The sequence below is a fragment of the Coturnix japonica genome, chromosome Z, assembly GCF_054131305.1.
Source record: "Coturnix japonica strain WE chromosome Z, WE-NBRP24, whole genome shotgun sequence".
NCBI lineage: Eukaryota > Metazoa > Chordata > Aves > Galliformes > Phasianidae > Coturnix > Coturnix japonica.
This window is the reverse complement of record NC_140702.1, coordinates 3,844,663-3,859,863: the sequence shown is the minus strand read 5'-3', so window position 1 is coordinate 3,859,863 and position 15,201 is coordinate 3,844,663. Positions and strand designations below refer to the sequence as shown.

General features: G+C 46.4%; 1 protein-coding gene and 1 long non-coding RNA gene across 2 annotated transcripts in view; both read left to right on the top strand.

The window, feature by feature from the left end:
* Positions 1 to 743, top strand: part of LOC146753570 (obscurin-like protein 1) — a 35,690-nt gene extending 34,947 nt beyond the window's left edge. Inside the window, exons 3-4 of the mRNA XM_085529386.1 lie at positions 62 to 328; positions 730 to 743. Of these exons, the coding sequence (XP_085385512.1) occupies positions 62 to 328; positions 730 to 743 (281 nt within the window). The remainder of the gene's footprint in view (positions 1 to 61; positions 329 to 729) is intronic.
* Positions 744 to 8,324: 7,581 nt separating this feature from the next.
* Positions 8,325 to 14,717, top strand: LOC146753569 (uncharacterized). Its single transcript, XR_014940038.1, has 5 exons — positions 8,325 to 8,485; positions 12,020 to 12,115; positions 12,874 to 13,003; positions 13,449 to 13,555; positions 14,638 to 14,717. It is a non-coding gene; the product is annotated as an uncharacterized LOC146753569 (long non-coding RNA).
* Positions 14,718 to 15,201: the final 484 nt, after the last annotated feature.

The following is a 15,201-nucleotide window of genomic DNA, read 5'->3' as shown; positions in this document are numbered from 1 at the left end:
TGTAGAACACGGTTCTTAACTTGTGCATTCTCATAGTTCTTTTCTTTGCTCTGCATCTTAGAAATCCCAGTGAAGTTCACCAAGAAGCTCGAAGCTGTTAATGCTGAGATTGGAGGCAGTGTCACTTTAACCTGTGAAGTAAGCCATGCCAAAGGGAAGGTGGTGTGGTGCAGGAATGCAGTTGAGATCAAACCCAGCAAACGTTTCCAGATTGATGAGGAAGGGGTCAGAAGAACCCTGACAATAACAGGGATCCGGGCTGAGGATGAGGGAGAGTACTTCTGTGAGTCCAGAGATGACAAGAGCAGCATTACCATCACTCCCAAAGGTATGTCTCTGGAAATGAAGGCTGACAGTGAGGAAGGATCCTTGGCTTCCCTCATCAGCCATTACAACACTGCAAAGCTGAGTTTAATTGTGTGTTTATGCTGTTCTCTGTGTTAACAACCAAGTACAAAACTTGTCTTTCTTTCTAAATAGCTGTGGAACAGCTGCTTCTGAAGAGCACAGCTGTTAAATCAGCCTTCAAGGCTGGAATTAAGCATCCCAAATGTAAGATGGGATTTATTTTACCCCTTCTTTGCCTCTTTTCTTCTTGCATCTTTGTAGATGCAAGGAGGATCTCCTCTACAGGCAGGAGATGTGAGTGTGAGTTATGGTGATCACTTCCTGCGAGTCATAAAATCTGATGCTTCCAATAAAATCATTGACTCTGTTGGCTCTTTGAAGGTGCTCATATATAATATGATAGCAGGTTTTGAGTATATAAAAGGCTCTTAGAAAGTGGAAGCAAAAAATCTGTTCTCTGTGCAGAAATAAGGGACTTCAATTGCAATGACAAAGATGCAAGTTCTACAACAGAAAAGTTTTTTAATGGTTGGATGACTGGATAAGTCATTTGGAGGGGCTTTGAAGCCTTCACTGTGGGATTCAGAAAAGGTTAGTGAAATATCTGGGGCACAAAGAGCTGAGCATGTCCTGGAGCAATGGAGAAGGGCTGGATGATTTTTGCGCGTATTTTCAGCCATAGAATTTTGTGTTCTGGTGGTGTCAGTACATTCTTTCGTACAACGTGGACGGGTTGGTTTGTTGCATTGGTTCAGACTTTTGTACTAGGAGCTCTGCAGTGGTTAAAGCTCACACTTGTGCAAAGTAAACAAGCTCCTGCAATTCGTCTCTACTCTGTTTTAGCTGTGGATTAACTTGACAGTTCCCTTCCATAAGCTTTATGGTTCCCTTCTGTAAGTCTACTTACACAGAATGAGTTGCTTAACTTGAAGTCTTGCTCCAGGATTTTGGGCATATTCTTAGCAAAAATATCACAAATAATTTCACCAACAATTCTCCCCACCTATATGTAGCTTTCCTTTTTTTCACTGGAACGGTTTACACTGGCAGATAGAATGGGCATGTAGAAACAACCCCATTAATTCTGACGAAGCTCTGATTTCTCTGACTGGCCTTTGTTTTGTGGTTCTGCATGCATGCCCTGTAGCTAAAGCCTGGATGTCTTCCCCAACACCTTCAGTCTCCCATCCTTACTTATGTTACTCCGTTGCAAATCTCTCTGCTAGTACAAGAGAGTTTTTATTTTACCCCTTCTGTGAGGCAGCAGCTGGATGGGAAGGATGAGATGAGGACTAGGTTGTTTGGGTGGATTTTTTTTTTTTTCTTAAGAGCCAACTGGGAATCAAAGATACCAAAAACTGAAGACGAACTGTGTCATACAGAGCAGGGTTTGTCAAATCACTGGCATGCACTGTTAGGACAACTTCATCATCAACATATTCCGGGCTGACAGTTGTCACAAAATTCTGCTTCTGTATCCCAAAATGTGCACTTATCACTTGTATTGGCAGTTGCTCATGTTTTCTCCAAACTGAATGGTTGTAGGAAATAAAACAGACAAGCAAACAAACCAAACAACCCGCAGATATTAACTTGCAGCTGATTGTCAGTGCTGATCGTTGGGCCATGTGCATCACTTCACATCCTTCTGCGGCCAACAGACATTGGAAAATACAAAGACCTTCAGAGACTACTTTAATTTCTACATGCAACGAATTACCCTCTAGAGTGTCTTTCTGAATATATAAGGAACCACAGGTGACTATGATCCTGATTTATATCTAGGTTCAGGCTTACTGTTTCAGTTAGGTTAGATGAATAGCTCCAGAGAAGATAGGGAAATACAGCAGTTCATTGATACCATGTGTCAGAAGAATGCAGCTCAGTGCTGGGCAGTTTGCTGCTTCATTCCCTCTTGCAAGTTGGACCCAAGGCTGGAAAAGACCACTGAGATAGCTGAGTCCAACCCCAGCCCACCCTCACTGTGTATGGTTTGAGAATGATTTCAGAGCAAGGTAAATGAGGAATAGCCATGTGAAAACCTGTTGTTTTACTGCACTATAAAAGACACTTATTCAAAAGACAAGTGTGTGTTCCAAGCTTGAGATTGCAGGAGATCCTAGAAACAACTCAGCTGCTCAAACCTGTAGTCTGGCTGAATATTTTATTGTCAGTTCTGGTCAGGAGGAGATGCTTGAGTAAGACAAATAAAAGGTCATGGGTAAGTTGGTCCTTCTTGTGATATACTTCTAGGCTTTCATCAGGGAAAAGCTTAATTAGTCCAAATAATTGTAGCAGAAACCACACCAAGAACATGAGAGTGAAATTTATACTTTCTTGATGTGAAGGAAAATTTTACCTGGTTCTGCCATTCCCCAAATGTTTGTTTGCTTATGAGAAGAAGAACTTTGAAAAAGTAATTTTTTTTTTCAGTCTTGCGTGCAACACAAAAAGGGGTAAAATCTAGGAGGCCACCTGAAATGTTTTTTCCATCTGGAAGGATCGATTTAAGAGCACCCATGGACCTGGTTATGAACAAGATTTCTTCTTTGCAAAGGCTGTTGCTTAATTGGCAGATAGTGTACCTGGGAGAGGAAGAGGGAAGTAACTTGTTTTGGAAGTCCTGATGCTATTCAAGCATTCAAGGCCAGGCTGGATGGGGCTTTGTGCAATCTGGTGTAGAGGGAAGCATCCCTGCCTACAGCAGGGGGGTTGGAACTGGATGATCTCAAAGGTCCCTTCCAACCTAAACCTTTCTCTGATTCCTTTGATGATTCTATTTCTTAACTGCTGGTGTGAGATCTCCAACCTGTCCCCGTTGTCTTTCAGTGCGGCAGATGAAGCTGGTGAAAGGTCTGCAGCCCCTGGAATTCCCTGAGAAGGGAACTGTCACCTTTTTGGTGGAGGTGTCCCATGAGGATGTGGAAGGGACTTGGCAGAAGGACGGCGTGCGGCTGAAGCCTGCACCAAATATCACGATGGGTTTCCAGGGGAAGAAACATTCCTTGACACTTTCTTCTGTGACCCTTGAAGATGCAGGACTCATTTCCTTTAAAGCAGAAGGCATGAATTCATCGAGGAGGCTCACTGTGACAGGTATTGGTTGGTGCAAGGTGTGATTATCTGCTCCTGTCCCAGATTACTTGAATAGCAGAACCAGCTTTCCTTCCAGCTGCAAAGAATGTTATGCACTGGGCCATTGCCACCAGAGTATCCCTGAAATATCAAGAGGATTGTGGTAACATGATTGTCCCTAGCACAAGTAATGATAATGTACTCAAAACAATAGGTTTTTTTGTTGTTAATGACAAGTTCTAGTAAACATGGAGAGTAGGCACTGCCTTTCATTATTCCTTATGCCAGATGCTCCTAGAGACCTCATTCCCAACTAAATCCACATCCTTCTTTCTCCTTCTCAGAATTGCCTGTGAAAATCAGCAAACCATTGGCAGACTTTAGCATCACTCAGAAGTACAAGGTCACATTTGAGTGTGAGCTGTCCAGGCCCAAGGTGGACGTCAAGTGGTTCAAGGTATGGCATGTAATGGTATTTTCCTTTCTGACTTCTCTGGAAATGAATGAGAGCCTTTAATTTCACTTCCAAGGGATGCGAGTCTGAGCTGTTGCTTGATAGCTTTTGCAGTGCTCTCTTTTCTTTATGCTCTTTCACTTGCCCAGATCAGCACTCTTTGTTATTATGTCCTGAGTTCATTTATCAAGTTGAAATGTGTCACGGGTTACTTAGATTTACCTATGCCCGTGACAGGGGAAGCCACCCCATGGGCCCCCCTCCCGGGGCCCGGAAAGGAGGGGGAAAAAGGGAGTGGGATAAAACAGCGACAATCTAAGGAGGAAAAACTTATTTTACTAAATATGATACCGAAATACAAGATAACACAATATAATATAATTGAGGCTAACAAATTGAACGAAACAGAGAGAGAGAGTCCCCGAAAACCGAGAGGCCTACTGTGAACTCTAGGCGACACGGCTGGAACGCTTCCCACTCTCCGAGAAGTTCGAGAGAAGAAGGAGGGCACTCCAGCCTGGGAACGAGATTATACAGCGTCCTGGTCCCGTGACTTATCATTAACCCTGTTGTTCTCTGGGATATGTAGTCTTCTTCTGTGGACTGCACATTCAATAGAAGTATCCATACTTTACATGATGTTATGATGTGGAATACTGATACTGATAGCAAAATTACAAAACCATGACAAAATGGAAGTTTGTTTTGGGTTTCTTGTGAACTCCTGAGGTCTTGCTGCACAAAGTATTGTTGGTTGGAGTACAGTCTTGAGCTTCAACTCTAACACAGAAATTCTCAGCCAGGATTTTGTAGCCTTGTTGTGAACTGGGTTTTAGGGTGAAATCTCAGTTTTCTTTGCACCTGACAGTGTGAGAATTTGCTCTGGCACTTTGTGTACCTCCCCGGTGCTCAGCTGTTCCTTCCCTTACTTGGGGATAACGTCATTTATTCAAGGTGATGTCCAAACAGGCTTGTTAACAGTTTTCCACAGTGCTTTAAGCTGTCATAGGTCAGCCAGAATTTATGCGTGTTCTATAGCCATTCCTACATGTTGAAAACACTGCACTGTGCTTAAGCTTCAGCATATGTTCCAGTAAGCACAGTTCCATTAATTCTAGGGGAGTGGGTGAATTAAGCATAGATCTGAAGGCTCCCTTTGCTCAGTGCAGAGATGGAAGGACTAATGGAGATCTGACTTGATATTTTCCCTTCTAGGATGGGAAGGAGCTGCGTCAAAGTAAAAATGTGTGCATTACTTCCCAGGGAAATAAGAGAAGTCTCATGATTCACAAGTGTGAATATGAAGATCAGGAAACATCCACATGCCAAGCAGCTGAAGACAAGACACCAGCTACCCTAAATGTTCATGGTAAGTTTAACTGAAAGAGCAAATAAATCCTTTTGTGGTATTTTGCACCACAGGAAGAAATGCTTCATGGGCAGTTTGGGCATTTCTTGATTAGTCATTTTGGATACCTTTCTCTTTCTTCTTTATGCTCAAGACAGATTTTCCCACCATGTGTTGCATTGTTTAAACCCCAGTTTGTAGCTCATCAGCGGGCTCTGAAGCATCAGACTGGTTACTGAACACACGGGTCTGCTGTGCCCTGGTAGATGCCACCTTCCAAAGGGACGTCTGAAAGGATTCTTTTTTCTGATTTCCTACTAGATGCTGTCCTCATGTGGCCACTTGGGTTCAGTGTTTGCATGAACATGAACATGTGTCCTGTCCCATGACTTTGGTGAACTCTCATTTTCTCTCTCAGTCTGCAACCAGGTTGGGTTGCTGTTTCAGTACTGGCTGTTTTATCATAGTATCATAGTTTCGTGCGGGTTGGAAGGGACCTTAGAGATCATCAAGTCCAACACAGGGGTTCGAACCTCTTCTGTAGCAGAGCGGCACTTCTACCACTTGCACCACAGGGGGGGATTCGAACGCATATCATTCAATGAGTGTTTTGACTCTGGAATGATTAATGACCAGGCTGTGAGCAACCTCATCTAGCTGTGAATGTCCCTGTTTATTGCAGGGGAGCTGGGCTAGATGGCCTTTAAGGGTCTCTTCCAATTCTAAGGATACTGTGATTCTAATCTGCTCTCCCCAGCAATTAAGCTCTTTTACTCAATTCGCTCAGCGTTTGAAGGATTTCCTCTTTCTCCTTTCTTTTGCATTTGGTGGATGTTTTTTCCCCAGTATAAACATCTGATGTGTGAAATAGAAGATAGATAAAAGGAGTCAATAAAACAGGAAAATCAAAAGTGTTCAGCAGCTTATCCTTTTAATACTGTGGCCTGCTGTATGAGCTCTGCTCCATGTGAGGGTAATGCCAGTTTTCCAGCTTTAGAAGAGCTGCATCCCAATTTTTTCATATGATATCAGTCCCACCCATGGCAATGCAGGCTGTCCCTCCTGTTCCCTGTATTCTCCTACTGATTAGTTCAGAATTCCATAAAGCGTATTCATTCAACAGACATGAAACCGCTTTAGTTTCTATATTGGTGTTGTCAGTACTGGTAAAGATTTATTTATCCCTCTTTAAAAATCTGAAAGCAACTGGAAATGTCTCAACTTCTGTATCACGTTGTTCTGTTTTGCCTGTTTAATTGCAGAGAAGACTGCTGTCTTCATGAAGTCTGGAAAATTCCAATTGCTTCTGATGTAAATGTATCTCCTTTTGCCATGAAAATCACCAAACACGTCAAGAATGTCCTGGAAATGTTTCCTTTCTAAACATCCCTAAAATGGAGAAATGGTTTGAACACCAGTAGGGGTAGGATGGAAACAAATTAGCTAATAGAAACATTTCTTGTCATAGGCAAAACCCTTTTTCTCACGCAGCATCCTAGAGTTGTCCTCTCTGTTAGGTTTTTCCCTCTGTAGCTCATTGAATCTTCATTCTGCTCCATGGACTGAGCTGCTCTCCTTGTAGTTCTTCCAGAGCAAAGCCAAGAGATTCACGTCTCTTTTTTTAATAGCTTTCTGGTAATTCTGATTGGAGAATGTCTTAGAGAATACATCAGTAAGGAACACAGCCATGTTCTGCAAATCCTGAGTTAAAACACCAGGACTGCTACTCACATCGGTTACAAATGCCTTTTCTCCATATAAACCTCATACTAACCTATCTCTTATCTTCCAGAGCTGAATATTGGCATTACCAAACGGCTGAAAAACACTGAAATCCCGGAGGGAGAAGATTGTACTTTTGAATGCATTCTGTCCCATGAAAGTATTGATGAGTTCAAGTGGACACTGAATGGAAGCAGAGTGGAAAGTGGTGGGTGATTTAAAGCTTCTGACGTGGGTTGGAAATATACTCTCCTTATCAAAAGTGTGACTCCTACTGACGCTGGGGAAGTCATTTTTACTGCCCATGGTCTAACCTCCAAAGCCTCTCTGTCTGTGAAAGGTAATGAGATGGGAGAGATTCTGGGGTCTGATTCCTTCAACTGTCTCCTGATAAGATTATTGTGAGAGCTAACTTATAATGTGGTTAAAGTGAATAGCAACCTTCTACTTGTACCTTGAAGCACTGAGAATTTCTCTTAAAATTAAGTAAAAGGAGGAACCATTTTTCACAAATGTGAGAACTACCCAAAGCACTGGGGTAGTGTTGGCAACGGGCATCTCACTCCAGCTTGTTCCATTAACAGTAAATCAGGAATGATCTGTTGAGGGAACTGTGGGAGCAAATATCCTCTAAGTATAAGCTGAAGGGATGGCCTTCACATCATCTAGCTGTACAACAAATTCCTATCTAGAACATGTGCATCTGAGAGCATCATCTGAGGCTCCCAGTGTGATCAGTGAAGAGAAGGAAGAGGCAGTTTTCAGACATGGTTCATCATCCTCAATGGGGTAGATTTAAGAGAGAATAAATGGTGCCTTGAATTCTATTGCCTGTACTTTACAGATTATTGCTGGCTGTAGGATGGCCTCTGCTGCAAGTGCCTCTCTAACTTATCTCCAGCATGTAGATGCGTGTATTTTGAGAGCGGCATCCTACCCTAAGTGTATGTTACTCAAAAAGCAATGCAAAACAACCACCAGGTGAACTCTTCCAAAAGGGGGAAAGTTCTATTTACTGCAAGCCACCGAGGTAACCAATAGAGGGGCTGGGAACCAAGGACACATCTTTTGTGTCACTCACCCACCTGTGCCACCTACAATGAAGTAGATGTCATTTTTTTGGAGTCCTTTAATTCCATGTCCATCATTTCCCAAAAACAAAAGAATTTGGAGGTAACCAGCTGCAGTGAAGTGAGCGATTTCAGTGCCTACTTCAGGTGGTGGCAGTGAGTTCAGAGGTCACACTTAACTGACGGTGCCTGTTTCCAATCTGACAAAGGCTGTAGTTGCAGCTGACTTCCCGAGGCTGCCATACGTGGTGGTGACGCAGCCTTGGGCTTGTGCGTTTGAATGACTCCCACCTTTCCTTTCTGTGTCTTGCAGGTCAGCTGGTGCAGGAAGCAGCCGGTATCTGAGTAGGAATGAAGGTGAGTGCAGGAGCAGCTGCTGAGGGGAGGAAGGAAGTCCATGCTAATGAGCTCTGAAGCATCTGCGGGTCCGGTACCAGAGGAGGCAGCAGTGATGCTGGAGGGCACGTGGTGAGTGCGTGGATATGGTGGCACAAAGGCGTGCGTTTGCTGAGGAGTTGGGTTGCACACAGGTGCACACAAAGGGGTGTTTGTGGAAGGTGTAGGCACGTACGTGTTCCCAGGGATGGTTGGCACACGTCTGTGAATGCAAAGGAGGGCAGAAGATGCAGTACGTGCATGGGAGTGTGCAAAGCACGGAGGGTGGCGCACGGGTGATCATGTGCACATGGATAGGGGAAGGCTGGGGTTACAGGTTCACCTGTGCTGAGGTGAGTGGGGCCTTACGGTGTTGCTCAGTGGTAGATTTGTTCACACTGAGTGCTAACAAAATGCCACACACCCTTTTTGTTTCAGCTGTGCCAGCGCTGTGATCCCTTGCTGCAGGGATGTGCTGTTGGAAGGATGGTGTGCATGCCGAGCTCCCATCACTTGCAGGAATGTCCCCCATGACATCCTTATAACAAAGCTGAGGAAGTATGGGATAGATGAGTGGACGGTTAAATGGGTTGAGAATTGGCTGACTGGCAGAGTGCAGAGGGTTGTTGTTGGCGGTGCGGTGTCTGGCTGGAGGCCTGTAACTAGCGGCGTCCCCCAGGGGTCTGTTCTGGGTCCGGTCTTGTTCAACGTCGTCATCAACGACCTTGATGAGGGAATAGTGACCACCCTCAGCAAGTTTGCTGATGATACGAAGTTGGGAGGATTGGCTGACACACCTGAAGGCTGTGCTGCCATTCAGCGAGACCTGGACAGGCTGGAGAGCTGGGCAGTAAGAAACCAGATGAGGTTTAACAAAAGCAAGTGTAGAGTCTTGCACCTGGGTAGAAATAATTGCATGCACCAGTACAGGCTGGGGGAAGAGCTGCTGGAGAGGAGCTCTGCTGAGAGGGACCTGGGCGTCCTGGTGAACGACAGATTGACCTTGAGCCAGCAGTGTGCCCTTGTAGCCAAAAAAGCCAATGGCATACTGGGGTGCATTAAGAAGAGCGTGTCCAGCAGGTTGAAGGAGGTGATCGTCCCCCTCTACTCTGCCCTGGTGAGGCCTCATCTGGAATATTGTTTCCAGTTCTGGGCTCCCCAGTACAAAAAAGACAGGGATCTCTTGGAAAAAGTCCAGCGGAGGGCCACGAAGATGGTGAAGGGTCTGGAGCATCTCCCCTATGAGGAGAGACTTAGGGAACTGGGTCTGTTTAGCCTTGAGAAAAGAAGGCTGAGAGGGGACTTGATCCAGGTTTATAAATACCTGAGGTGTGGGAGCCATAGTGGTGAGTCTGGTCTCTTTTCAGTAGTGTGTGGGGATAGGACTAGGGGTAATGGGATGAAAGTACAGCATAGGAAGTTCCGCACATTCGTAAAGAACTTCTTTACAGTGAGGGTGACGGAGCACTGGAACAGGCTGCCCAGGGAGGTGGTGGAGTCTCCTTCTCTGGAGATATTCAAGACCTGCCTGGACGCCTACCTGTGTGACATGGTGTAGGGAGCCAGCTTTGGCAGGGGGGTTGGACTTGATGATCTCTAGAGGTCCCTTCCAAGCCCTACAATTCTGTGATTCTGTGAATCAAGTGTAGAGCAAAAGGGATGTTTGGGCCAGGTGACTGCAAGAAGGCTGGCTGTTTTGGATGGTGGCAGCTGATGGAAACAGGTGCTCTGGGGACCATTCAGCTTTTAACAGAAGTCAGGGGTCCTGCAGCAAGAACGACTAGGTTCTCAAATGGCTTCAAACGTGCACACCGAGTACGTCTGTCCTGCCGTGCCATCTCTGCTTCTTTTTGATGAAAGCATTTTCATGACCACGTGTTGGGCCTGTTTGCTTGTAGAAGGAGGAATGTTAGGTGCAGTTCTCACTGAGAACTTGTGCTAGGATTTCTGTGTAATTTGAATCTGAACTACCAGAAGGAGTGCTGCAAGGAAGGGCCCTGCCACTACCAGTAAGTTCCTTCTCAGCTCTCTTGGACGGACCCCACTGTGGAGACAAGTGTAAACGACAGCAGTTCAGAATCATCTCTTGCCAGCTTGATGTGCTGGATTTTGAGCTTGTGAAGCCTGCTCTGTCTTTCTGTGGTGTTTCCTTCTGTTCTAAAGGAGAAGGGCAGCATGGTGAGTTTTCTTCTGCATCTTGCAGCTGCGCTCCTTGGCACACAGCTTTGCTTCCAAGCAGTATATTATTTTGCAGACCGAGGATGTCTCAGATTCAGCCTTCTATTCCTCTAGTCTGAGAATCAGTTTATTTTGAGGAGGATGTGGTATAATCATGACGACAGCTGAGTGTTAGAACAGTGAGGTGAAGGAGGGCCCCAGAAGCAAATTTGGAGCTGTTGAAGCACTGTGCGATGAGAAGGTGGGAGGTAACACATGCTGGCAGACATGGGAAGTACTTTGGGATTGAGGTGTGGAGGAAAGGAAAAGCGATGACGGAGCTGATGGCAAAGTTTCCTGGGGAGGCTCGGTGCTTGCTTGGGGTTGGATCTGATCAACTTCTTGTTTGCTGGTGTGCAGCTGGGCTTTGGAGAGCAGTCTGCATCCCAGGGTCTGTCTGGTTAACTCATGCTAACGGCATGAGTTTCAATAGGGCCAAGAGTCGGGTCCTGCATTTTGGTCACTGGTGTGGCTGGAAAGCTCCCAGATGGAAAGGAACCTTGGTGTGCTGATGGACAGTCGGCTGAATATGAGCCAGCAGTGTGCCCAGGTGGCCAAGAGGGCCAATGGCATCCTGTCTTTTATCAGGAAAGGTGTGGTGAGCAGGACTAGGGAAGTCATCCTGCCCCTGTACTCGGCATTGGTGAGGCCTCACCTCGAGTACTGTGTTCAGTTTTGGGGAGCTGAGCACAGGAAAGACATGGAGTTACTGGAGCAGGTCCAGAGAAGGGCAACAAGGCTCATGGAAAACTTGGAGAATCATCCCTATGAGGAGAGGCTGAGGAAGCTGGGGCTGTTTAGTCTGGGGAAAAGGAGGCTGAGGGGAGACCTTAAAGCCCTCTTCCAGTACCTGAAATACTCTTACAGTGAGAGTGGGGCAGGTCTCTTCTCACTAGTGACAAGTGAGAGGACAAGGGGAAATGGCCTCAAGTTGCAGCAGGGCAAGTTTAGGTTGGATATTAGGAAGCACTTCTTTACAGAAAGGGTAGTTAGGTACTGGAATAGGCTCCCCAGGGAGGTGGTTGAATCGCCATTCCTGGTTGTGTTTAAGAGCCGTTTGGATGTGGTACTCAGGGATATGATTTAGTGTAGTGTTTTTAGAGTTAGGGTAGGCTGTGGTTATACTTCATCATCTTCCAGGTCTTTTCCAACCTGGGTAATTCTATGATTCTATGGTAGGACCGGGTCTTGGGCCAGGCCAGGATGAATCCAGTGACTGGAGTCCAATGGATTTGAGACCTGTGGTGAGAGGATGAGGCGTAGGAACAAGAACCTCTTTGGTCCGTATTAGCTCCTGCCGTTCCCTTTTTTGGTGGGGGATCAGTGTGGTTTTTTTTGTGTCAAGAACAGACTCATTGTGCAGCCTGTGAATGAATTCATTCTCACCTGCTGATTGATGCTCTTCTCTAGATGGAGCTGCAGTGGAAATGGACACTTGTGGTCCGATGTCCGACCCCCTCCGTCATGCTCCGATCATCCGAATTAGCAAGACCTGGCTGATGGTTGGTGAGTTGGCTTTTGTTGGCTTGGAGAAACGTCTTCCAGTTGCACCTCACATTATATCTGTTGTATTGAGCTCTCGATCTCCAGCCCAAACTGGATCTATGTATGAACACAGAAGGAGTAGTTTAGATCTATGTTTACCTTGATTGGAAATGCAGTGCAGAGGGTTGCACTGTTGTGACAGCTCTGAGATTATGGAAAAGGTATCTGGTGGGTGAGCGCTTTGCTGGGTGAGCATCCCCCTGCTGAAGAGCAGGCAGCTGTTGTGTTTGTAGACAGAATCATCCGTGGGGATTGGAGGCGTTTCCAGCCTTCCAGCTCTTGGCTGTTGCTGAGAGAGTAGAGCTTCCTGCCCAGAGAGAAGGAGCAGCAGAAGGGATCCCATGAGAGCAGCCTTAGAAGCCTTTCAGACAAAGCAGGTGGATCAGGCTGTGGCCTGTGCCTGTGGTTTGCAGTGAAGCCAGCAGGCTTTGCCCCAAGCAGAATGAGCTGTGGGTGCAGCATCCAGCAGTGCAAGTGGCCGACAGCTGGAGACAGCATCACCTTGAGCAGCACTCTTGAGGGAAATACTGAGTGTGAAGGAAGGCCACGAAGAAGAGAGTAGCTTGTGGCTGTGTTCACGGGGTAAGGTTTTCCTTCCTGAGCTGTTACCTCTCAGGTGCTGTGTGAGTCTTCTGCAGTGTGCCTAAAGCTGTGCGATGTGCTCTGCAGGAAGCGCTGATGTTGCACATGCAGCCCTGTCTTTCATGTCTCATGTCCAGTTCCACATGGTGCTTCAAACAACATCTTAGAGGCAGCCTTGATTTCTGCAGCCCCGAGCTTTGTGCCACGAGAGCTCTCCTGCTTCTCGCTGTGATGTGAGACCAAATGGAAGGCCCTGCAGAAGTCTGGGTAGGTGATGTCAGTTGCTGTTGATTTCCCAACCCATGCTGGGAAAAGCAGGGAATGGGACTGGGGGACATCCCGGTGGTGGGATCCTGCCTCATCAGAACTGAATGGCTGTTCTGATCCATGTATTTTAACCTGAGTGAATCTGACAGTAATGAGAAAGGGGAGGGACCTGTGGGAAGAAAATGTATGTGCCGCAGTTTGTGGTGCAAGGTGTTCTAGGAGCTGCTGGTAACAGTGCCCAGAAAGCTTGCTTTTTTGATGGGGAGATAATTAACTAGGTTATTTTAATGAATCTATTTTCTTTCTGTTCATCATTCATACTACCTCTCAAAAAACTGTCTGTGGATTCTCAAGTAGTATTTCTTGCTAAAGAGAATTCATGTGCACCCTTCCTATTTGTCTGCTCAAATTATCTTGCAATCATCTCTGTCTGTGTTTCTTTTAGACCCTGTGATGGAGCAGAGTGGAACACAGACTTGGGTGGTTCTTCATTCAGGAGCAGGGACACGTCATGCTCATCTGAGGTGTCTGGCTGACAGCAAGAGCAGAGAGGTAAGTTTCATAGGGTCGCGTGCACATTTTATTTTATTTTTCATTCATGATGCATAGAGGCGTTCCCCAGACAAAGTGAGCATTTCTCAACTGGACTTTCTAGAAATGAGCTAGGCAGTGAAAATGGGTTTGAAGCATTCCTAAGAGTCCCGCAAGAGAATGCTGAGAGTTAATCTGGCACCCTCCTTTGGAAACGTCCGGTGTCTGTCAGCTCTTCAGCTGTGCCCTAACACCTCCCATTGCGCTGCCACACCAGGATAGAATTCCAAGCCCACACTGAGTCCTGGAATGTTGTGGTGCCGTGTTGGAATCAGATGTGACCACGTGGTCTTGGCTCCCCGCCTTGTGGGGGGTCATGGTGGACCAGGCTGTTGGCTGTTGGTGATGTCATAAGCGTCTGGAATGAGGGGAGGAGTGGTGCGTTCTGTGTTCCTTTGTGGGTGAGCTAGTGGTCGGAGTGGTTGGTTGCTTTGTTGTTCTTGTGCCTTTAGTGCTGTTAGTTAGTTCTGTTAGTTAGTTAGTTCTGTTAGTTAGTTAGTTCTGTTAGTTAGTTAGTTCTGTTTGTTAGTTCTGTTTGTTAGTTAGTTCTGTTTGTTAGTTAGTGACTTTAGTTAGTGCATTTAGTTAGTTAGTGCCTTTAGTTAGTTAGTGCCGTTAGTTAGTTCCTTTAGTGTTTTTTTCTTCACACCATCATGTGCAGCAGCTTGTAGGTAAGCTGAGCTGGTGTGGGATGGATGGGTGGGCAGTGAGGTGTTGAGAACTGCTGGCTGTCGGAGCTCACAGCACCGTATTGCTTACTCTTGACCATCAGACGTAATTCTCCCCTGGTACACACGTTCCAAAGGGGGTATCAGTAAAGTTGACACCTGTCCCGTGCTTCTTCCATTGTCTTTGCTCAGTAGTGGAAGCATTGTAAAGTTGCTGGGTGGACAGGCATCACGTAGCCTGAGACTCAGCATGTCTTGTAGCAAGTGGATGGGACGGTTGTGCTGTGTGTGTTATTCCATGACTGTCTTAGCCCTGCTCACTGACCTGCTCTTTCTCTCTCCTCTCCTCACCCTCCGCCCACTGCCTCGGTGCAGCTTTTGCTCTCATTCCATCAGAGCAAAGCGACAAGGAACTGCTGCAGATAGCTTGAGGTGATCTCACTGCCAGGTACGTGCCATGTTTTGTCCCCCTGCATGGTTTTGCCGCAGGGTATGCACGGGTAGCTCTGAAGAAGTGTGTCCATACTGTGCTGTGTGAATAGAGAAAACAGAAGTGTGTTTCTGCTCTGTTCCAGCTCTTCACAGCTTCTGTGATGGGCGTCGCGTGCAGTGGGATCAGCCGTGAGCCTGAGGTGGCAGCGACGGAGGTACAGTATGAAGCTCTGGCTGGTCTTTGTTCACTGTGTTGAGCCATTAGAAGGAGCTGCAGATGTACTCTCCTGCATGAAAGAATGGGCCAAAAAGGGCCTGGCCAGCTGTCTGCGCCAGTGCCATTGCTGATTAGTCTGGGTAGAGAGAGATGCATCTTTGCATGGCCTGGCAATGCACGCCAGGAAGAGAAATAACTGTGATGAGACGTGCAGCTCCTTCTGAAGTGCTCCTGATAAGGACGGAGTGCATTTGCTGCAGCTTTCTCTGCAGATGTGCTCCTCATCTTCA